At 27.5% G+C, this 24789-nt stretch overlaps 11 protein-coding genes across 11 annotated transcripts; 3 read left to right on the top strand and 8 right to left on the bottom strand.

Moving 5' to 3' along the window:
* Positions 1 to 218: 218 nt before the first annotated feature.
* cand_033960 (uncharacterized protein) lies at positions 219 to 1967 on the top strand (the record flags this gene model as incomplete). The annotated part of the gene is made up of 1 exon (XM_067213622.1): positions 219 to 1967. The coding sequence occupies one exon, from the start codon at positions 219 to 221 to the stop codon at positions 1965 to 1967; it is 1749 nt and encodes a 582-aa protein (XP_067070184.1).
* A 150-nt stretch (positions 1968 to 2117) lies between these two features.
* Positions 2118 to 3593, bottom strand: cand_033970 (uncharacterized protein; the record flags this gene model as incomplete). Its single annotated transcript, XM_067213623.1, has 1 exon — positions 2118 to 3593. One exon carries the CDS (start codon positions 3591 to 3593, stop codon positions 2118 to 2120), a length of 1476 nt encoding a protein of 491 aa, XP_067070185.1.
* A 184-nt stretch (positions 3594 to 3777) lies between these two features.
* cand_033980 (uncharacterized protein) lies at positions 3778 to 5274 on the bottom strand (the record flags this gene model as incomplete). The annotated part of the gene is made up of 2 exons (XM_067213624.1): positions 3778 to 4783; positions 4838 to 5274. 2 exons carry the CDS (start codon positions 5272 to 5274, stop codon positions 3778 to 3780), a joined length of 1443 nt encoding a protein of 480 aa, XP_067070186.1.
* A 396-nt stretch (positions 5275 to 5670) lies between these two features.
* On the top strand, positions 5671 to 7098 carry cand_033990 (uncharacterized protein; the record flags this gene model as incomplete). Its single annotated transcript, XM_067213625.1, has 1 exon — positions 5671 to 7098. One exon carries the CDS (start codon positions 5671 to 5673, stop codon positions 7096 to 7098), a length of 1428 nt encoding a protein of 475 aa, XP_067070187.1.
* A 256-nt stretch (positions 7099 to 7354) lies between these two features.
* cand_034000 (uncharacterized protein) lies at positions 7355 to 13918 on the bottom strand (the record flags this gene model as incomplete). The annotated part of the gene is made up of 1 exon (XM_067213626.1): positions 7355 to 13918. One exon carries the CDS (start codon positions 13916 to 13918, stop codon positions 7355 to 7357), a length of 6564 nt encoding a protein of 2187 aa, XP_067070188.1.
* A 724-nt stretch (positions 13919 to 14642) lies between these two features.
* cand_034010 (uncharacterized protein) lies at positions 14643 to 15476 on the bottom strand (the record flags this gene model as incomplete). The annotated part of the gene is made up of 1 exon (XM_067213627.1): positions 14643 to 15476. The coding sequence occupies one exon, from the start codon at positions 15474 to 15476 to the stop codon at positions 14643 to 14645; it is 834 nt and encodes a 277-aa protein (XP_067070189.1).
* Positions 15477 to 15976: 500 nt separating this feature from the next.
* cand_034020 (PAN domain-containing protein) lies at positions 15977 to 18028 on the top strand (the record flags this gene model as incomplete). Its single annotated transcript, XM_067213628.1, has 1 exon — positions 15977 to 18028. The coding sequence occupies one exon, from the start codon at positions 15977 to 15979 to the stop codon at positions 18026 to 18028; it is 2052 nt and encodes a 683-aa protein (XP_067070190.1).
* Positions 18029 to 18512: 484 nt separating this feature from the next.
* cand_034030 (uncharacterized protein) lies at positions 18513 to 19688 on the bottom strand (the record flags this gene model as incomplete). Its single annotated transcript, XM_067213629.1, has 1 exon — positions 18513 to 19688. The coding sequence occupies one exon, from the start codon at positions 19686 to 19688 to the stop codon at positions 18513 to 18515; it is 1176 nt and encodes a 391-aa protein (XP_067070191.1).
* Positions 19689 to 20441: 753 nt separating this feature from the next.
* cand_034040 (uncharacterized protein) lies at positions 20442 to 21626 on the bottom strand (the record flags this gene model as incomplete). Its single annotated transcript, XM_067213630.1, has 1 exon — positions 20442 to 21626. One exon carries the CDS (start codon positions 21624 to 21626, stop codon positions 20442 to 20444), a length of 1185 nt encoding a protein of 394 aa, XP_067070192.1.
* A 462-nt stretch (positions 21627 to 22088) lies between these two features.
* On the bottom strand, positions 22089 to 23336 carry cand_034050 (uncharacterized protein; the record flags this gene model as incomplete). Its single annotated transcript, XM_067213631.1, has 1 exon — positions 22089 to 23336. One exon carries the CDS (start codon positions 23334 to 23336, stop codon positions 22089 to 22091), a length of 1248 nt encoding a protein of 415 aa, XP_067070193.1.
* A 384-nt stretch (positions 23337 to 23720) lies between these two features.
* On the bottom strand, positions 23721 to 24515 carry cand_034060 (uncharacterized protein; the record flags this gene model as incomplete). Its single annotated transcript, XM_067213632.1, has 3 exons — positions 23721 to 23918; positions 24094 to 24332; positions 24461 to 24515. The coding sequence occupies 3 exons, from the start codon at positions 24513 to 24515 to the stop codon at positions 23721 to 23723; spliced, it is 492 nt and encodes a 163-aa protein (XP_067070194.1).
* Positions 24516 to 24789: the final 274 nt, after the last annotated feature.

A 24789-nucleotide genomic window follows, 5' to 3' on the forward strand; every position in this document is an offset into this window, starting at 1 on the left:
ACCCCTGAAATTGGTCCTATAGTCTCTTATAAATGGCAGATAAAGAGATTATAAAGGAACCAAGTTTCAGATCAAAATATAAACTATTTAGTATTTTCTTTAATACTTTTAGTATTAAAGAAAATAACTTAACATTATTTATATCTCCACTTAATACATTTAAAGTAAGTAATAATGATATATTGATAACAAAAAAGTCCTATTTAAGTAAAAATAAAATGACATACTCAACATGTCAAATAAATATAGTAAATCAGCAAATCCTAAAGATATTAAAATTCTCTATTGTATTATTTTTATTGTATTTATTGCCAAAAATATATTGTTCAGCTATAGAAAAGAATGAAAATAGACAGAAACAATTAATTAGAAGATCAGTTACCGATACTCCAGTTACTTTTGTCCGAGCTGATAATATGGCTTCATTATCCTCATCTCCTCAATCATCTCTAATCTCTTCAACTAAAACATACAAATCGTCAACTCAAGAAAATATTAGAAAAATTGCCAATATTACTGTGGTAAAATCATTAAGTATAGCTAGAGTTGTAGAAGCTTGCAATTATCAGAAAAATTTAAAAGGGGAAGCTAGAAATAGATTTTTCTTTTTAAAATGTGAATATGCAGATGAAAAGAAATACATTTTAGTTCCAGAAGTTAACCCCAAAACTTTATTACCAATTCTGGAAAGTACAGAAAGAAAAGTTATTGTTCCATGGAAATTAAATTTAGAAGGTGCAAGGTCTGCCCTAGCATATAGTTATTTATTAATAAAACCATCACTACAATACTCTGTAATTTCAGAATGTGTTGTATTGCCAATAGAAAAAGTACTGTTAGGGAATCCTAAAGTACCGAAATTGGCTCCAAAATTATATGATTGCTCTAATGGTAAAAAAGTATTTCCTAAAACATTTATTTCTATACTTGCTAAGGTAGATGCTTATTTTGAAACTCGTCCAGAAAGATGGTATTATGAATTGGAAAGAGCTTATAGAGTATCGAAATACAAATACTATTATAAACCAAATAGTAAATCTAAAGAAATTGAATTATATTTGCATCCTAGATACTTTGTTATTTTAAATAAATTAAATGAAGAAATTATGAATGATATTCTATTTGTGGAGAGACTTAGTGCTATACCTTATTTAAATATTATAATGGAGTTAAAAAGTAGTAGTTTTCTACATAAATTATTACTTGGTAAATCCTTTGCAGATCAAAAAGTATTAGTTGGAAGATGGTATCGTAGGATACTACGTGTTATTTGGTTACCATTTTTCACACTTGCTTTATTTATGTTCCAGAATGGATATAAATTACATTGTGATATACATACGAGAAATATGATGATAGAAATCGATCCAAATTTTGGGCAAAAGAATTGGACCGTAACTCAGACAATGAATGTATTAGGAACAATAACTCCTTTATCAATGAAAATAATAGATATTGGAAATACTATTACAATGAACACAGTTGAAAGGCAAAATATTAATGATCCTTGTAAGAGATATGAAAGAAGACCATATGAAGATATTGGTGTAATAGATTTACGTGTTCTAGAAAGACTTACAGAACCAGCAAAGGCTCCAAATTATCTCCCTACTGAGAATAAGGTATATTCAGATGACACTCCTATTGAAGAACTTGAATCAATTAGATCTATAATACGTAGATACAATAAAAAGTTAGTAACACTTAGAAATGAAATAAGATCAATATCAAAGTGGGAAGCCTGCAGAATTGAGAAAGTTGATAAGAAGATTAGGAGATTGCATAAAGATAAAAGTACATATCCTTGTAGGTTTGTAGATCAAAGGGAGGCACTTATACGTGCATGTATAATTCTAAAAAAGTACACTTCAGAGCAGTTTTTGGGTGTACCTTCTTGTGCATTAGAGCCTATTATTCCTAACTCAAATAAGGTTACAATCAATATTTCAAGAAATAAAAAAATATAAGTAGATTTCAAGAATAAAATTTCGCAATTACATATAGACTAATTTAAGAGATTCAACATCTTAGTTATACATCTAAATTTTAGTATATAACACTAGTTTAAATTCTTTATTTGCGTTTATATATATTAAAAGGGAATTAATCGTAAAACTTTACAAAATATAGGAATTCTTATGATTATATATGACCTTTATTACAGTTATTATTGCAAAGAGTCCCAATGCAACATATTGTAATATGGAATTTACAAAATTTAAATCATAATTGTTTATTTCCAATATTTTTAAAATAAATTGCCAAGTATCCATATTCAGAAGGCATATAAAAGCAGTTATTGAGGTTAAACCCTGAATAATACCGAAATCCTTATATCCAAATACTGATGCAGTGAAACTATAACTTAAAGCATTCTGATAGCACATGAAAGCACCATAAAAAAAACTTGAGAGTAATTGAGGTGTAATATTTCTGATAGTCTTGAAACCCAAAAAGAAATATGAAAGGACAATTAAACAACTTTGACATTGAAGAGCTCCTAATAATCCATTTCTATCTACAATATAACCCCATATAACTGAAAATATGGAAAAAGTAGAAAATACTATATTGGAAATACGAGCTAAACTACTTATAATCTCACTATTTTCTATATTAATAAAACATGTAGCTCTGAAGAATAATTGGTAATGCATCTTAGCTAAGGCCAAAAACCAGAAATAGAAAATGAAACCAATGAAAGGTGCTGATAACAACTTTCTATACCATGACAAATCACGATATTCAGGTAAACCTGCTATATTAGAATTGTCTTTATATTTAACTAATTCACTTGATTCACTATCTAGACATACTGTCTCAGATAAACAATATTCACTAGAATGTGTATGTTCAGTATCATAAAGACGATTCATTTTATTAGGTAACTCTCCATATGGAAATATGAAATTGTGATGAAGTAAAACCAAAGATAAAATCCCTACCATTACATAAATAGCAATCTTCGGGTTACTAATCCTCTCACAAATTATATCTAGAAATATAGGGATTAACAAAGCAAAATCCATACCCAATGTTAAAAACATACTTACTGCATTCTTCACAGTAGGGAATAACTCCATAAATCTAGATCTAGATGCAAATATTGCTGAAACAGTAAATCCCCAACATATAGCTGCAAAATAATAAAGATATATATTTTTATGTACAAGTAGAAAGAAAATGTAACCTAATATACATGAAAAATGTGCTAAAAAGGCACAAGGCATAATACCAAAGTTATCTATAATTATACCAACAATGAAGTGAGACAAAAATGTCGTACCATTAGCAGCAGAAATTATATTATTCACATGAAATACAGCTTCTTGTCTGGAAATATTAGGATCGAAGGAAAATCCACCACATTTAAAGAACAGTTCACGTAGTGCATCAGCATTATGTATATGACCAGTACATAAGGCACCTGTGAAAGTAATCAAGGGAAAGTATATCTTTGGATTCGTAATTATTGATTTGAAAGGGATAACAGTCGGATTATCTTTAGTGCCAAAGACCTCCCGAAATACACTAGGACTCTCTGCACCCTTGACCTCCCTCATAACTACACTTTTCCGGTTCATTTTTAACATTAATTATAATTACTTTTAAGTAGAAATGTACACTGAGACAAGATATCGAGTATTACACCACGCGGGAGCATCTGGATAGATCTTCACGGCGTAAACAATGGTCATATTGACATTAAAATCTAATCACTTCTACAAAATTATTAGCTACAACTATACTTCAAAGGTAACAAATTAGGATCACAACTTAACATTTAGTTCTCCCTCTTTTTAGGAAAGATAATATTGCAGTAATTGTTACAATAATAAGAGCACAGTATAGGAAAATATAATTTGCAATATTTATGTCATTATTTATTAAGGGACCTCTTAAAAGTGTTTGCCAGAGATCCATACTATACATACAAATAAGAGGAGATAAACAAGCAAACCCTTGAACTAGACCAAAGTTATTATATCCAAAAACCTCCGCAACAAAACTGTATGTTAGAGCTACTGCAAAGCAAGTATAGAAACCAGCAAATACATTAGAAATAACTTGAGGTATTATATTGCTAACAGATTTGAATCCAATCAAGAAAAATGCAAGAGATATGAGAATAGATTGATAAAAGATTGCTATTACTACACCATTATAGTCTACAATATACCCCCATAAAACAGATAAAGAAGATGAAATAGAATATGCAATACTACCAAAACGGGCTGCTTTCTTTGCAGAATTAAAATCACTGATATTAATTATACAAGTACTTCTAAAGAAAAATTGGTAATGCATTCTTGACAAAATAAGGAAAAACATGTAAAGGAAGAATGAAATAAATGGTAATGTAAATAACTTCCTGACCCAATAAAGTTCCCTATATCCAGGAATTCCTGCATTGGATAAATCAGGATCACCATCTAATTTGTCAGTATTCCCTTCAAGCAAAGTATTTGATTCTCCTATCTCCAAAATATTTGTTTGGTTATGTAGTGGGTATTTTCTTTCCATTTGTGTAGGTAAACTACCACTGGGGAAAATGAAGTAATGATGGATAGCTATAATTAATTGTAGTAGTATCATAAAAAATATCACCATTTTACTCATATTTGTATATTCACATATTACATCCTGTATCACAGGGATTATTAAAGCAAAGTCCATTCCAACAGTTAAACACATTCCAACTGAATTCTTAACTTTTGGGAACATCTGCATAAATCTAGATCTAGAAGCAAAGGTATTAGATAAGGCCAAACCAAAACAGATACTACCAAAATAATACAAATATATATTACTATGTATAAGAAACATAAAAGTATACCCTAAAATACATAGTATATGACCAAGAATAGCAGATGGTAGAAGACCAAAATAATCAACAATTGATCCAGCAATGAAATTTCCAAGAAAAGCTACACCAGTAGCAGCTGCAATAATATTGTTGATATATACAATAGCCTTTCCAGATTCAATTATATCAGGATCATATGAAAATCCTCCACAACGGAAAAATAATTCCCTTACAGCATCTGGATTTTGTATATGGCCTGCAGTTAAGGATGCCGTGATTGCAATTAAAGGAAAATAAATTTTTGGATTCTTTATTATGGATGGAAATGGAATCACTGTAGGATTTTCCTTTGTTCCAAAAAGTTCTTCATATATACTTAAACCTTTATTTTCAGTTCTTAGAGTCGAACTTTCTTTTAATTTAGTAGGAACTAGTCCTTCGGACTCAGTATTTAGAGATTTATTCATTTAACAAGTTAGTTACCTCTTTCTGACTAAAGTACAAAAGCTAATCTATACATTCGATCTCCTATTAATTTGAAACTTTAGCGGGACTTAACCCTTAGTAGCTGAGGAGTAGTGACTGGAGATATCTCCTGATAAGAGTCAATACTAGATGTAATTTAAGAATTAATATAGAATTGTCGAAAATTACTTCTAAATTATTTTCTGACTCCTTTAAAACTTGTATCTTTTTTGTTAATCGTGAACTTGAATTATTTTTTCTTTTTTTTTTCCTTACTAAATCTATTGTCTTCTATACGACATTTGCACCGCCACGGTATCCACTTCATCTTGTTATTTAGATTTCAGTACTTCTTTTTATCCTTTATTTAATCTGTAATCTTAGATTAAAAAAACGTTATGAAAGATATTAAAAGCCAAACATTATCTGGATTTAGTTCTAATCTATTGGTATTCCTATATGTTTTATCTTCATTTATTATTGGAGCTCCGTACCTATTACCTACAGCATTAAAGGAACTATGGTTAAGGAATAATTCATATGAATGGTTATCTAATTCAGAAAGGATGATGATTTTCAATAATATTTGTACACTTGGGGTTTCTTCATTTTTATTATCAGGAATTTTGGGTAGTTACAGCATAAAATATATTAATAATAGGAGGACTGCTTTATTAGGTACAATTATTTATATTTTAGGTTGGATATTTTGTTTTTTTTTCGAGAAATACTTTTATTATGGTCCATTTTTAGGAATGATTTTGTGGGGAATATCTACTCAATTATTATCATTATCTAAATCATCAATATCAGCTTTTTACGAATCTAGAAGACATTTAGTTGTTGCATTAGTTGGTGGTTCTATAGCTCTAAACTTTATATATACTCAATTAATTGAATTAATTACTCGTATTTTTGCTAACCAAGATAACTTAATACCTGGTTTAACTATAGTTCAATTTGTAATATTATTGAATTGTATCCTATCAACATTATGGCTTATTATGTTTTATTATATAATTCCTGAAGTACCCTTTGTAACTCCAGAAATTGATTACTGTAAAAAGGTGTCTAAATCCTTATTATATAAAAATGAAGAAGATTTGGAAGGTACTATGTGTATTTATAAGAAGACTCCAACAATTGAGATTAATAGATACAAATATTCTATCCTAAAATTATGGACATTACCATTAAAGAAGCAATTATTTTCATTCCTTACTATTTCCTTTATATTTATATATTCTATAATGTGGTTTCTACGTTTATATTTTACAATTAATATGAAATCAATGATTATAAATCAGACTAATGGTAATATAGAATATACAGATTTTATCAATAATATATTTGGATATTTATTAGGTTTTGCATTTTTGGCTGCAATATTAACAGGTATGATTGTAGACTTTGTGGGAATATTCGTATTTTTGATTTTATTTAGTGTGTCATCTTTGGTTATTTTATTGGTATTTTCGACTCTAATTCCTTTTAATTTATATTTGCACTTACTAGGTCTAGTAATGTGTATTTTTTGCTATTCCTACTTTATAGGATGCCCTTATAGCTTCTTTACATCTACATATGGTTATACCCATCTAAATACATTGCAAGGAGTATCATCTACTATTGCAGGGGTGTTTGTTTTAGGCTACAGCTTTTTAGATCCTTATATTCAGCTAAATCTAGAAAATTTGCATTATATTACACTTAATGCTATTTTATTAAATATATTTATAATACTATTTTCTGTTGCTATTGCATTATATGTGGAAAGACTGAAGAGGACCTTTTCAAATGCTTACATTTTCTGTCATGGTCATTAAGTAAAATTTAGTTTATATTATAAGATATAGTTATATGTTCATATTTGGGGTTTGTTTAAAATATTCAAAATAAATATTTTGTAGAAAATAAACTAGATTCTATGGATATATTAGAATTGAATTTGCCTACACCATTTGGAATGACATTAGAAACCTCTCTAACTTCTGCAGGCAAGTAATTTGGCAATATTTATATTCTACTTAGCGATACTTGACTACTTGACAATAATTGAGATGTAACTACAGAAATAGGTTGTCACATAGTATTTTGAGATGATGGACTTTGTTCTACGGGAGACTGTATACCTTCTGAATATGAAAATGAAGAAGGTTCAAATCCGGATGAAGTTAAAAGATTGGATGATCCATCATATTTAATATCTGGAGACAAGTTAGAAGTTGAATATGTAGGATGCGTCACTTTATCAGAAGTCAAAATATGAGTTCCAAAATTATCTTGTGGAGAGTTAATATGATACCCTGCTTGATTAATTCCTTGATTAAAACCTGATACAGGAGATATACTTTTATTTTCTGACGATACAGAAGTCCCTAACCCTGTATTTACTTCTGCATATTGATGTGGACTAGTATATGGATTAACTGAAGTTCTCGAAGTTCCAGTGATGTGAAGATTATGTAAACTTTGTGCACTTTTCATTATTGCAAGATTAGCCTTGCTTATTTTTACATTACTAATATCATTAATTTTTTTCTCCTCTATTAGCTCAAGCCTCTGCAATTGTTGTAGAGTAAACAGGAGAACTTCTTCACCTATCATAAAATATTTCGTTAGTTTTGGAATAGAGTCAGGTATATTATTAGGAGTAGGAGGTATAAATAGAAAGTAAGGTTTTATGCTTGTATTGGGTATATTAGCTGGATGTTTACCTGATTTTTCAGAAGACCATAAAGTTAATTGTTTTAAAAGATCAAGAGCAAAGGGATTTATAGCCGCTTGAAGTTGCATTATTTCATACTTATTTTGCTCAGATAACCTTATGTCTAATTTAGGGAATATTGGAAGCTGTAGTAGATCTCTAGTATTAACTTGAGCTAAAACTAAGTCATTTAAGTCTTCTGCTGAATAGATAGAAGCTGATTCTATTGTTTTGTCCTTATATATTTTTGTATATTCCGGATAGTTCTGAATCTCTGCTGAATGTAATGCATTATTTGTAAAGTGTTTAGAGAGATCTTCCGTAGACTTTGATGAAACCTCTGGCGGAGTTAATTGAGGAGTTAGTTTGGCAATACTAGCACTATTATCAGGGACAGCCGACTGACTATATTGGTTTGACTCAATTAGAGATTGATAGCTTGTGCCATATATACCAGGTGAATTATCATGATCCGTTTTAAGTGGGTTAGGAGAGCTATCATCTCCATTGAATATAGTATATTGATTACTGGAATCTTTTACGGATGGAATAGGGGAATATGGATTATTAGTATTTGACTCCTGTACAAGTGGAATAGGAGAATTTGAACTATTAGGTTCTTGTACTAATGGAATAGGAGAATTTGGACTATTAGGTTCTTGTAATAATGGAATGGGAGAATTTGGACTATTAGGTTCTTGTAATAATGGAATAGGAGAATTTGGACTACTAGGTTCTTGTAATAATGGAATAGGAGAATTTGGATCAGTATTAGTATAAATCCTGGAATTTTCTGATTTAGAGCCCATTGTTTCAATAACATTAAGTTTAGCTATTTTTGTTTCAGGAGCTATAATTGGGGTATCTATTACTGGCCACTCATAAAGATCTTCAGGATAATTCCTATACTCATCTCCCCAAGCCAATTTACTGCAATCGACCCTTTTTGGTTCTATTTGTGCAATATTTTGGCATGTTGTTGCAATATCATTAGTTACTAAATTTTCAAAGTTTTTGATCTTACTTGCAAGATTCCTTGCCATTTGTAAAATAATATCTTTATCATTGCAAGATTCCTGAGATTCTAGATCAGCATTCCCCAGATCTGAGAGTCTAACCATAGTTGGAGAAAGTTTTGATTGAAGAAAATTTGCTATAGATTCGACAGCATTGATTTTGATTTTGGAAACATCTTTAAAATTTAATAAGATACTTTGCCAGAGTTTTTGGAATAAAAATTTTTTTATCGTCAAACTCCCAGTATAAATATATAATACATTCCAATTCAATTTACAATGGCTCACATTTACAGACCAAAAAGAGACAAGAGATGCAATCAAGGTCCATAATACATTTAAAACCACAGATTCTACTGAAATTTTTAAATTAGAAATTTTCATTAATATATCAATAAAATCTAAAACTTGCTTAAAAGTAATATACCCCAAATGTTCATACCATATACCTGGAAGAACTGTAGATTTAGATCCTGATAAAACAGCAATTGATTCTTCGACGCTAGTATGAGGTGAATCAGGTGATGGAGAATATAAATAGAATGAAGATGGTGATAAAGAAGCAGAAACTTCTTTCTTATTTTCAGAATTCTCTAGTAATTTGCTAGAATCAGATATCTCATTTTTTAGTGATTTATCTCCAATACCTGATAATGATCTATCTAAATTAGATAATGAACCTTTTAATAGCTGTATATTTTCATTTGAATCACTTTTTCTTACAGAAGAATCTACATTATTAATCGTAATTCTAAATACTGGGGGTATTAAACGAATATAAAACCCACTATAAGGAAAATACATGGTTGATAAAGTTTCATATTTAATCAAATCTGACTTCCAGGTAGTACTTAGAATTATTGAAAGATTAAGAATGCCTTTAGGAGTAATTTTCGTCCACACAGGTGCATAGGAAGGTGGATGAGCAACTTCCAAAGTAACTGAAGACTGAATCTGGATACCAGGAGGTGGGATCATTATAGAAATTGTCCCAAGCGTAGTAATGTCGTTTGGATTACTAACTATTAACTTTGGTAATCCTGAATTAGTATTTATATCACATATAAAAGCTCCTTGAGGTTTATGGAAACAAAGAGACTTCATAATTTGAAGATTACTAAACAGCTTTTGTATATTATAAGATGTAAAAGTGGGAGGTGCTGCTAGTAGATCAAGATTATCTATGTATGAATCAACACTAGGAATCCGATCTTTATTTTCTACACTTTTTATCACTTGATATTCCTGAAATTGGTTTATAAAATTAACTCTATGATTCCAAAGTTTTATTCCAGACTTGGATATACTTGAACAGAGTCCCATTGCAATATGAAGATCTACATTTGCCTGTACTTGTGAGCTATCTTCACTGAAATTATTTTCACTCAAAGATAACTCAACAATTTGATCTGGTTGTGTGGGATTAGATAATTCATACTCCATATATCCCAAATTTCGCTGTACAAGCAAAAGTTCTTGCTTAATATTTTCAAAAATTGATAAATCATATGTATTTATATGCTGCTTAAGAAGATTAATCATTTGTAATTTTATTGGATTTGATTTCTCAAGTAAATTATCAACAGATAAAACAAGATATATAAGTTCCTCAGGCCAATTTAACTGTCTAGCTACATTCACAGATGTAGATAGAGCAAGCTGCAATGTAGAACAAAGATTTGCATGAACTAAAGCCATCGTACAAGAAATAAGATTAAAGTAACCATAATTTTTCCATGATAAACAGGAATTCACCAAATATTTGAATTTACCAGATGAACTAGATGAATACTCCAAAGATTCATTGGGAGATAAATCAGAGAAATCAAAAACTTCATGGTTGGAACAACCATTCTGAGTTAAAGATTGCTTAAGAAATGATAAAGCTCTAATATAATACGGAGGTTGATGTTGCAATCCAAGATTTTCACCCAGGGCTTTTAACATAACATTCCGAAGTTTTTGGGGATAGTAGGAAGTAATACTTTCAAGAATAATACCTGCTTCTGGAATGGATCCTTGACTTTTTTTATTCCCTGCAAATTCAATTTTTTGTTGCTTTATAATTTCCCTTATCTTTTGAAAATCTGGACTAAAACCAAATTGCCTAATTGCCTCAACAACTGTAGATATTAAAATTAATTCTATAACTTCTTCTTTTGTAGCATGTGCCCCCATAAAAATATTTGAACATAGACTAAAAATAAAAGTATTATCCGATACTAAATATTGAATTTGTTGCATTTCTAAAGCTTTTCTGAATTTATCAACTAGCAGTAATCCATGCATATATTTAGAAATCAAGAAGTGACACATGAAAATATCCTCTGATATTGCATTGCTAAGTAACTGAGAGTTTGAAATACTAGGAATTACTCTTAATCTGGACTCAAGTACCACATATATAGCTCTCATCCACTCAATTTTAGTAGGAATCCATGTTCCAATCTTTATATTCAAAGAATTTTTAAGTTTATCAATACTATAATTTTGAATAAGAACTGGAGATATATTTTGACTATACATAACTGAATAGATAGACATACATAACATCAGACTGTCTACTATACTACCTCTGATAGAATAAGATGATCTGCGAAACACTTGAAACATTAAAGATTCACAGTTACTTAAGGTAAATTTATAGAAACCACCTAATATTTCTATAGAGTTCGGGACTGACCATGAAAATGATAAAAAGTAAGAATGAATAGAACTCCATTTTTGAATACTTTTAAATAATTTGTTAGTGGATATTTGTGGTATTCTATCATCATTTAAAGTTGTAGAATATCTTGAGTCACCTCTTAAACCAATGAAGTGTTTAACAGAGTTATTAAATATATTCTGGAAATATTTAATGTACAATATTGGATTACCTAAAACAAATTTTTGAAATATATCCTGAATGAAGTGTAACTTAAGATCTAATCGTGTAGCCAATACTTTTAAAAATTCTGATTCATCTTGAATATTAATGACCTTATTCATTATCTGCTTTGGTACATTAATAATGCTCATAAGACGTTCTCTTACAAATTTAGATGGCTGCATATTTGTAATTGCTGTACAAATTTGTGATAAAGAAATTACCTTTGTATTATCACTATCTAATACCATAGAAATCGAAGTAAATATCTTATAACATAATTCCCATGAAAAATCCTGAGGAAATCTGGGGAAACTAGGATGAAAATATATTAAAGATGCATAACCAGAATGTAGCCCACTCATATGAATATCCAAAAATTCAAAACCTTCACTTGTTGGCTTATTTAAAGAATTCAATATAGCTCCTTCTGTATATCCGACATCCTTAAGTACTGCTAGACAAATAGTCTGAATTTTTGAAATTGCTAAACGTATCTCTTGACGAGGAAAAGGTTGTAAATGGTATACTATAATTGCAACTACATAAGGGCACATTCTCATTGGATCTATATACAAAGCTTCAAGTAAAATATCAAATAAACCTAAGGAATTATTTGATAATTGTTCAAAATGTATTTGAGGTTCCGGATGTATAAGCTTAAGTTGTTCAATTAAAATTAATCTCCAATAACTAAATAGGAATGGTACATTTTGTGATTTCTTTTCAAAATCATTTATAATTGCCTTTTCAATTTCAGAAAAAACTTTCTGATCTAAATAACCAGGAAGAGGTTGTACTTCATTCAAAATATCTATAATATCCTTTTGTGATATATTATATAAGCGTAATGTAAGATATCTGATTCCCAATTTTATTGCACTACTAGCAACAGATCTACTATCCACAATATTAAGAATATTTCGGATAGAATTACAACCATTTATAATGTCTACTATATATAAAGGATTCAACACAAATCTTGTTTGAAATAAAACATTCTCAAGCTGATAAATACATTCCAAAATGTTAAAAAAATAATTAGGATTATTTGGAATATTCTCAAAAAAATTATTTTGAGCTATCTTAGTAGCAAAAGACTTTAAATTAACATCTGGATATTGTACAATCACCCTATTAGTAAACAAAGTTATATCTGCACTTGAAATAGGTAAACCAGAGCTAAAAAGAGCCTCATTAATATTTATTTCTATTAACAATAGTTCATCAGGAATATCAGGAAGATTACCAGATAAAGCTGTCATACCATACAATGAACTATGTAAAGTAACATCTGTTCTTGGAATAGATTCATCTATTTCAGGAATAATAGAAGATGATGCTTCTAACATAGAATTCTCCAAATTTATAGATTTATCTAGTAACTCTGAAGAATCTTCTGGGTTAACACTACCATCTATAAGACTTGACACATCATTTTCTGAATCTACTGGAGTAAATGGAATTATAGAAGGATCTGAAACATCTGAAAATTTTCTCATTGATGGCATTAATTGAACTGGAGCCTGTGTAATTTGTGAAGCAGATATTTCAGGTGTATTATTCTGTAAACTATTGTATGATAAACTGGGATCTTGATTTGAATTTAATGTCTGTATTCCAATAAAATTCGATGATAAACTAGCTGATTTACTTAATATATCTTCTGGTTTTTGATTTAATAATCCTGTAAACTTGTTAGATAATTCATTACCTATTTTATATGAAGTGGGAGAAATACCTGTTAATTCCGAATTTTCTAAACTATCTGAATAAACTTCATTCATTTTCTTAATTGTCATTGCCTCACTTTCTTCTGGAATACTTTTGTCACTTCTAAATATACTTAAATCCATTGGATTACCCCCTTTACTCAATTCCTCTGTTACTGATAGTTGATACCCATGTTGTGGGACAGTTCCAACTAAATAAGAGGTATCCAATTGACTTATTTTTCCACTAAGTAAAGAATTATCTGATGTTTCACAGTTTTTTATATAGATCAATAGTATTAAAAGAATGGAACATGAAGATATGTTAATACCACTGAACATTATCAGCACTACCTAATTTCTTCTTATTAGTCTTTTTTACAAATAATTATATTCTATATCATAATAATATTCATAAACCAATTCAATAAGGGTACACAGGTGTAAAAACTCCTTATCTTAACTTTTCTTTAGTTAGAGATCTTTAATAGTAAATATTATGTGCCCGCTATATAGCGGGACTTTACATGCATCAAATATTACATGTCCACCACCTAAGTGCCGCATAAACCCTAATATTTTTTATAAGTCATCCAAATATTTATATAAATTAGTTATAAACAAAATAATCTATCTAATACATATCACCAACAACGAAAAAGACACTATATAGTTTATATTATAAGGGTTTAATTACAATCTTCTAGAGAGTATAATTAATCTCTTTAGTAGATCATCGCAAATTAATTGGATATTTATTGTTGCAACAACTTTAGCAGATCTATATAAGTCCTTTATCTTAATGGGACATTGACGGATCCAATTCTTACCTGTAAGTTTTTTATCATCAGTGATAAGTTTATTTATTACAGTAGATATGGTCATTTTGGGGATAGTGGGTTTAATAGCACTATATACAAGTACAGCAATTAGAGTATCTTTATAGGAAATATCTGCAACTTTTGGAACTTCTTTAATAATAGGTTCTAGAAAATTCTTATAATATGCTTCCTCTTCTTCTGTAACCACTTTTAATAAAAATAAATTATCTACCCTGTTTAAGTTATCAGGTTTTATGTCTATTTTCTAAAATATCAATATCGGTATTTTGTTCAATAACTATATTTTCAATATTTTCAGTAGACTTCTCAAATATTAACATATTATTTTCTATAGTAAAATCAACTGTAGAGTTCTCTGATTCATTAATAGGTACATTAAGCTCTAGATGTCTACCCACAATAGAAGAGTTTTCCCCTTGTCTAGAACATTTATTCATCTTTTTTTCTTTGAAAGGTACACTTTTTTCTTTATAAAAAGATTCATTATTCATAAGTGATGGTACTTCAAAAAATTCTATATCTGTGCAATTAGATAAAATCTCATTCAACAGATTTTCTGGTATTATATCTTTGACTTTAGTTGAGTTAGTATATAATTCTGAGATATCAAGCATTGATTGTTTATCTAGTTCCTTTCTATTGTCAATTATTTTCTCTATACTATCATTTATTAAGTGCATATTATTATTTTCATTATAAACTATTTTATCAAATATTAATTGACCATTTTTATCTAATTTCATTTTATATTCTATATGAGTCAAATTGCCTAATAATGAATTATCAGTTATTTCCACCTTATCAGTATTTAATTCATAATCTTTAATATTCACTTCAGCCTTTGCTTTAATATTAATTAGAGGATAATTATAATTATATTCTATGATAGTAGTATCAATAGGAATAATAAACTCATCTATATATTCCAGTTTACCTTTGGAATCATCTGAATTACCCTTTATATTATGCAAATCTAAGGAAGATTGATCCTTTAAACATATAATGTATGGGAATAAAAGTGCAAATAAAATTAAAATCTTGAAAATTGTGTTTTTCATATCCCCGTCTTATTTTATATATTTAAGAACTCCAGGAATATACAATATTACATATATATAATAATAACTCAAATTAACCCCTATTATTTTTAACTTATGATAGTATTACAACAAATATTAACACTCACTGAATAACTTCATATAAGTCCCTAATAGTTGACTCTAACGCGGTAACTATTTTTAGATATTGAGTTTTACAATAAAAAGTGGTCTTTTTTTTGTCTGACTATAATAAATAGGCGGGTAAATAACTTTTTACACATCAAGTATAGTTTTCAAAATTCACTTTCTTTGCATAAATTTGTAGCTAATTTGATATATAATACATAGATATTAATTACAAATGATATAATATATATTATAAATTATCCACACTATTAAGTATTCTGGCTTCTCGGAAGATATTAACCTATTTGTAATCTAAATATTTTCTTAAGTAGTAATTTTATAAATAATAATATTAAGGTGTAAATATAGGTATAATTATTTATGATTAAGTTATGAGGCTTATATTAATTTGGTTCTTACTATTATTAGAATATATTATTAAGAATAATGAGGTGCTAGCGTTATTAGATGTACCTAACTATGGAGATAATGGTCCTTTTCCTCCTTTAGTAGTTCCAACAAGTAAAGGTTCAGACTCTACGAATTATAGAGCTGAAATATTAAATGGAGCGTTATCACCATTTACATATATCAAAGTAGTAGGAATTAGTATATGTAGTATGGAAAATAAATCATCTTCATCTTTAGCTAATTGTAGTGTAAAAATTATATTAAATTGTAATGATCCTACAGATGGGAATTTAACAATAACTAGTAATCCAATATTATCTAGTAGTGGAATAATAGATATTTCTGGTGGAACCTTTGAAGTTATTAACTCCCAGGGTGACTTTAGTAAAGGTTGGGGTTATGGAATATTTCCTTATGTAGGAGAAAATTCTTATTTTGAAATAACTTTAGTCCCAGTTCTATCACTAGAAGGATTCTATACATTTGAATTTTATGGAATAGGAAATGAGAAAGCAAATATGAGTGTAGAATCTATTGGAATTTCATGTCCTTTTTCACTTGGTGATATTTTTATTGATAATGTTTCATGGGGTCAAATTTATCTTATTGGCACCTCATGGATTTCTAATCAAATACCTTTTCCAAATATAAATACACCTTTAGAAGATAAAGTTTCATCATTTACATGGGATTTTATACCTGGATCTGCATGGAAAATTGGGGGATTGATGCTTTCATCTACAAATGATATTAAAAGTCTTTTGATGGGGATTAATTTTGCAGAAGCTAATATAATATTAAAATGTCCCAAAGATAATTTAAGTATGTTTTTATCACTAAGCTCTTCTGGAACCCTTTCTATGGCTCAACAAATTATTTCTGGAACATATGAAGATATTTTAAATATTTTTAAATCTCATAATTCATTCCAGATTCAAAATATGTCATTCAAAATTTTTAGTGGTATGACAATTGAATTTACATTTATTAGATCTATTTATGATTCTTCGGCAATAATATATATAAATAATGTAGTGATTCCAGAAATTTTCCCATGTATAAGTTCTACTATTGAAATATTTGTTGAGGTGAATTCATGGGCTCCATTATATATATCTAAATTTTCCAATAATTGTTATGAATATGGTTCAAGATTTTCAGGTACTTTAATATTCTCAATTCCTACATTTATTAGTCCAGGTCAATGTCAAAATACTTGTAGTCAAACAAGTGATTGTATATTTTGGAGTTATAACAATCAACAAAATATTTGTAGTGGTTATTCAAGTGAAAATTATTCTTTTCAAAGAAATGTACATACATTAGGAATTATAACAGGTCCAATAGCATGCCCTTGTTATTTTCATAATGTAGGGCTTTATACTAAGCTACTAGAGGAACCTTATTCACTACAAATGAGTGAGACAAATGCAGAGAGTGCAGCAGATTGTCAAGCATTAGTTCTTAAGATGGCAGGTTTAAGTTCATATTTTCTTTATAATTCTAGTTCAAATACATGTTTCAAACAAGCTATATTACCAGGTGAAACATTCTCTTATCATCTACCTAACATAACTATTGGACCTTCAGTCTGTAGTTCTTTTTGGTATGGATATTCTGTAGATATTAATGATCAGAACTTATATATAGTTGAACAATTTCAATTAAATTCAACTAATATAGAACATTTAGATCAAATTTGTAAAGTATACTGCAATTTATATTCAGATTGTTTAGTTTTTATACTTACATCATCGTATAATTGTATCTTATATTCAATTCACAATTCAAATACAAATACTTTTTATAAGATTATGAATATGATCATTCCTAATAGTAATGTAATTGTAATGGGTGTTAATACACCAATTAAAATACCTTTTAATTCAAAAGATTCATATTCAAAAACTTTGGTTCATGTCACAGCTGGTAATATAGTTGTTGATGTTTCAATGACATCTAAAGCATGGAAAATAGTTCCATCATTAGGAGCAATTCTTATATCTTTCTTTATATTCAGTACTCTCTTTTGAGAAAAAAAAACTAAGAATAAACAAGTGTTTCAGTTCTTTAATAAAATAAATATTTCTTCAAATATTATGGAAATAATAATTATCAATTAATAGTTATTCTCATAAAATTTAAGAAACTTAAATTATGGTTTATGTCCTTAAATAACCAACCACATATTAGGAAATATAATGAATATTAAACTTATAAAAAGAAGTGTAAAATAAATATAATAAATTTGAAAGAAAAAAGAGAAAAAAAAATTGTAGATATGTGACATCTCATTAAATATCCTAGTACATTTAATCAAGAAATTAATTCAATATTCCATAAATCAAACTTAGAATTCAATCTATCACAATAGAGGTGAATCTAGAACCTACCTCATACCAATTCTTTTATTACTAATGATGTTCTAGAAAGAGTTTGAATATGTAACTCTTAGAACTAAATTTTTCCGAATTAATGTCAATTTATTAATATTTCAAAATACTCAAAGAATTGGAATTAAGATTGACCTTTTTCACACTTATCAGGTTCAATAAGTGGTTGTTTCTCAGTTGTCTTATTTTCGGTCTCTGGTATTGGATTTTCAAATGCATCAGACGCCGTACCCACTGATAATCGGGCTTGTTCCTTTACAATCTCTTCCTGTTTAGTTGATTTAGATGAATTTGTATCCCATAATTTTGTAGTTGTGTAAAGAGCTGAACCAGTGAAAGTTAAACATGCACCAATAACTGGACCTGGTTTTATTGGTTCTTTCCAGAATATGAAACCTCCTGCTGTTTGTACAGCTTGCTTAACTAAACCAGTAACATTGTAAGTTACTGGAGTTGTTAAAGATACAACTAAATAACAACATTGATTAAGAGATATAGCTAATATAGCTGATCCAGCCATCATTAACCATAATTTTAAAGCTTCAAGTGGGGCACTTACAAAAGCAAATATCTGAGAATTTAATACTTCTGTAAGTTCACCCCAAAAGTAAGCAATTATTAAGAAAATGACACAAGAAAGTTCTTGTACATGTAGTAATAATTCTGTTGTAGAATTGTCACAATGAGGTACAGTATATTTAACTGCTATAGAATAAAAAGATTGGAAAAATGAAGATATAGTACCTAAGAGGAAAGCCTTAGGATTTAGTCCAAATGTATTGTCAGTAAGACTAATTACAAGACCTCCAATAATAACAAAACATGATAGAGCAGATGATAGCTTAACTTTAATTCCAAGTAATAAATACTGTAGTATCAAGGAGTAACATACAGTAGTTGATTTGGCAATAGCATACATAGATACTTTAGTATACATCAAGCATCGATTATTAAATGAAATATTCATACAAAAACATAAAGCAACCCATACTGCATATTTATATCTATGTAAACGTTTACTGAGAGGAATATTAGCAGATACTTCCTTATTACCACTGACTAAACCTCTAATAGTTAAGAATGTAGACATTACCAACATACCTATTAATTGTTGAGCCCAAGACATGAAAATAGGAAAAGGTATATTTGAATGATAACACTTCTTATTGTAATAAACACATCCAATAGAAGATGCAATAAATGCAACCATAGCAATTGGAGTAGCTACCATATTTGATAAACCACAACAATATCTAACCTCATCTTGAGAACTAGATTTATTTCCAAAACTTCCAGTCATTCTTATAACAATTCTAATAAGAAAATCTGAATTAAAAAGAATTAAAATATAGGTAAAGTTAGGATCTGATAGTTTAACTTGTCGTCTTCTTAATCATAGTGAGAGGTAACTATTTGCATCTCTCCACTAATGGAGTGCATTATCAGTAGTCTATAATATTATCTAATAATATTATCGTAGTAGATACCCACTATGTATAACAAATCAAACCACTATAATAAGTAAATATATTATCATTAATGTCTAGTCTAACAATATCTATTGTCTCTAATAGCGTATTATATTATAAATTAGATATTAGTTATATATCCTATTACCAATATTTATCACCATTGGATATTTTTAATTTAGTTAATAGTAAATCTCAATAAGTTATGTCTCAAAAAGGCGCCTGAACGTATAATATTTTCTAAAAATAAAAATAAAAATAAAAATAAAAATAAAAACAAGAGGGGGAAGAGAAAATTAGATATTAGTAATAAATCAGAGACATCTATATTATCTAATATTATAAAAAAAAAGGGAACATTAGTTCCTAAAAATACATTATTTTAATAAAATATCCTAATAATTTTACAACTACCTTATCATAGGTATTTACTAATATAAAATCACAAAAAAATTGGTGATTTTAGAGATAGAGATAAAAGTAAAAAGTAAAAAGTAAAAAATGTCAAAAAAAATTGCCCTTAAAAGTCAATATAAATCTAATAATAATAAAAATAAAAGACTTCCCATAATAAATTTGTATCTTCAAATCTTATTTACAATTAACTTCTGTTTCTCACATTTATCACTATCTTTATCTATACTCTCTTCTAAATATGGAGTTGATTCAATATCTCCAATTGATGCAACTGAACATTTAGTTAAACGACGGATCTGTTCAATATCTTCCTTCTCATTCTTCTTAGAACTAGATCTTGTTAATCCATAAATTAGAGAACCAGATAATGTTAATGTTACAGAAAGTATTGACTTTGTTGTATAAGGATCACTATATATTAACCAACCACCAGTAGTCTGAAGAGCAGCTTTTGTAAAGCCAATAACTGAAAAAGTAGATGGTTCAGTTAAACCAATAACCATAAATGTAAATTTATTTACACCAGCAGCACATATCGTTGTTAATATAAATATTAACCATGATTTTAAAAATAATGCAGAATATATATCAAAACAAGGAGAATACCGAAATAAAAATACAATCTCACCTGATATTAATAAATATATAATTAACATTATTGATGCAAGTTCCTGATTTCTAACTAAAACTTCAGAAGTATCATTTTCAGTATATGGTAGTGCGCGCGCAATACATGTATTATATAATGCTTGGAAAATAGATGATGAACAACCTGCAAAAACTGCAAGGGGTGCTAAAGTAGTAGGATCTAATGAACCAACTGTAACTCCAGTTATAATCATAAAACATGCTAAAATAGTACTTAAAGGAAGTTTAATTCTTAACATTACATATTGAAATAAAACACTCCATATTAATGTTGTAGATTTAGCTACTGAATATGTAGATAATTTTGCAAGTGATAGACATGCATTATTAAGAATAGTAGTAGCTGAGAAACAGAATGCAGCTGGGAAAATATAATAATATCTATTATATATCCTTACAAAATAACTAGATGATTCTTGAATATCCACCTTATTTTGTTTATTTTTTCCATTATTTTTATTAGAATCATTATGTCCAAAAAAATTCACAGTAAATATACAAACCCTCATAACTATAACTCCAATAGCTTGCTGTACTAGAGGTATAAAACCATTACATTGCCCAACATAAGTTAATATCCACTTATTTAAATATACACATCCAATAGAACAACTCATATAAAGAATAATAGCAATTGAGGCAGTTGCAAATTTAGGGAGACCCATAAATGATATATCATTGGGGGTCTTATTATCTACTACCATCTTATTATTGAAGAAAATAAAAAAAAATAAACTTAAACAATATTTAAAAGTAAGAATAATAAAAAAAAAAAGATTTTAATAATTTTATCTACTTATATTAATATTACGTATTATATTTCTACAGTACGCATATACCACTTTAAAATTTTAGCGCCTAGCTCGAAGATACCGTTACCTATGGAATCTCAGATATGAATAAATTTAGGATTTTCTATTAACTTCTAATAAATTTGATAAGATTTTATTGAAGTGATGATTTATCTAATAATATATAAATATATAAATATATCAACAATATATTAACTACATAAGTTTTTATATAATTAGATGATTTTAATAAAATAAATTATCTTATTGCGCGATTTCTAAAATATTTGAGAAATATTAAAATACAGAAATTCCTTAACTTTTAATATTTTAAGTGATATTAAATAGTAATTTGATAAGATAGATAACTAAATCTTAATGAATAGATTTATCAGATCTAGAAGTAGATAGACCTTGTTCAATATCATTCTTTAGTGGAATTATTTCTTGATATACTTTAGATATATTAATAATATCATCTTGAGCATTTTCAAAAACATCTGATGCTGTACCAATGGAATTTCTTGCAATTTCCTTGTATTTTTCTTCAATAATCTTTTGTTCTTCTTCAGTTACTTTTGGTTTTGAAATAAAATGATTAGTAATAGTATAAGAAGCTGAACCACAAAAAGTTAAACATACAGATACAAGTGTTCTATATGATAATTTTTCACCTAAATACACTACACCACCTAATGTTTGTAATGCTTGTTTAACTAAACCACAAACATTAAATGTAGCAGGAGTAGTTAAACCAATAACAATATATGTACTTTGATTAACACAAATAGCTAATATAGCTGAAATTGCTATAATTCCCCAAAGATATATCATTCTTCTTGGATCATTAAAATCAAAACAACCAGAAGTTGTAAATGCTGGTATTAATTCTCCAGTACCAAACATTGGAATAAAAAAGAAAATAACAGAAAATAATTGTACATATTTTAATAATGATACAGAGTCATTATTAACTTTTGGTAATATCCATTTAAGAGTAATATTATAACAACTTTGTGAAAATGATGAAATACAACCATATATTAAAGATTTTAAAAAAAGTGATTTTGGATCAAAAGCACTAATTAATACACCACTAATAATAATAATACAAGAGATTAAAGATGTTAATTTAACTTTTATACCAAGAAGAATATATTGTAAAAGTAATGACCACATTAAAGTTGTAGACTTAGCCATTGCATAAGTAGAAACTTTACCATGAGTTAAACATATATTATTAAAAGAAATATTAAATGAAAAGAAAAATGCTACCGGAGCTGCATAAATAAGTTTAGCTAATGAGCTAACATCTTTAGATTTATTATGTTCTATTAATTCATCTTCTTTAATTTTTTTTATCATCTTTTTAATAAGAGCAACAGTTGACATTATTATAATACCAATAAATTGTTGAATACAAGAAACAAATACAGGAAATTTGATAATACCTTTAAAAACACTATTATTATAATATACTGAAGAAATTGAAGCTATAATAAAAGATAATATTGCCAAGATTCTAGTAATTGAATTTGGTATGAATGATATAAATCTTTCATCCTGTTTTTCTTCTGCTGAAGTATTACATGAACTTTGTTTCTTTGCTTTTGAATGTACCATTAAATAAAATTCAATTATTTATAGTTTATATTTTTTAAAACAATTTATTATTTATATTTTTCTGAAGGAAATTTTTGTTTGTTTAAGGATATTTAGGTCTAGATCTAAAAATATCTAGATCTGGGGGGGGGGGGCAGAATATATTTTTATTATAATTCGAATAATAAGATCTTTGGATTATTTTTAGTAATTAATGAAATTATTTATTAGATCTATTTTAAGGTAATTTTAGATTTTTAATGCGTATAGGGTATTATTAAGATTTGATCTAGTTAAAATATTTCAATATATTGGGATTTTTTTTTCTTATATTTTTAATATTAATTGAAAATTGAAAATATTAAATTTACTAAGCTAATTTGTACTTTGTATTATAGTAATAAATTACCTTTTACCTTTAGCTAATTTTTTGGTTTTTTTTTCATTTAATATCCGTTCTTTTATTCTTGTATATTCTTTACTAGCAATATAAGCTACTAATATTTGTAAAATCCAAGCAACTATTATAACTGAGAATAATGATAAAATAGTTATACTAGAAGCTAAACTAATACATCTTGCTTTTGACCAACATATCTCATTCTAAAAAAAGAAAAAAAAAATTAATAGAAATTTGTAATTATTAAGGAATTTAGTAAATAATATTAATATATAAGATACCAATAATAATAATAATGTAATAATTATAATTATATTCCCATCAAAAATGAATACCCTTGTTTTATTAACTTTTTTTTTCTATAAAGATATAACTTACTGTTATCTGACATTCACATATAATATCATCAATAATAATATGATTATATGATATTTCTGTATTATTTTTGATATCCTTTGATGTTATATTTTGTTTATTTATTGCAGTATCTATGTTTAACTCTTTCTGAATTATATTATGATCATTAGCACCTTGAACATTCACTTCATATATTCCAATATGATTCCAATTTTGTATAAAGTTATCGATTTTTTTTCCATATGATATATATATTGAAACTATAAAATAAGAATAAAGTATTTTTAGATCTTTTAATTACTTTGAGGTAATATAAAAATAAACTAAGTTATTCTTTTAATTCATGATTAATTTATTACCTAGAACTTTTAAAATATGTTTAACATACCTATTGTGACAATAAAATAATATAGTAAGTATTTAAAAAGATATTTTTTATACATTTATTAATAATGTGTGTAATTTACAAATAATGATATAATCAGTCTAGCACCCAATAATCTAATAATGTATCCAAGTTAAAACTTGATATAAAATCTCAATTATTGATATTTTAATAAAGAAGAAATATATATATATATATAATATTAAAATAATATAATCTATTTCCTTATTAAAATTAATAGTATTATTTTTAATTTTTTAAAAAAAGAGAAAATAAGAGAATTTTAATCTAATAATTTAGTAAATAATATAATAATTTATAATTATAATTAA

Source organism: Cryptosporidium andersoni (genome assembly GCF_001865355.1).
Source record: "Cryptosporidium andersoni isolate 30847 chromosome Unknown contig_6, whole genome shotgun sequence".
NCBI classification, from domain to species: domain Eukaryota; phylum Apicomplexa; class Conoidasida; order Eucoccidiorida; family Cryptosporidiidae; genus Cryptosporidium; species Cryptosporidium andersoni.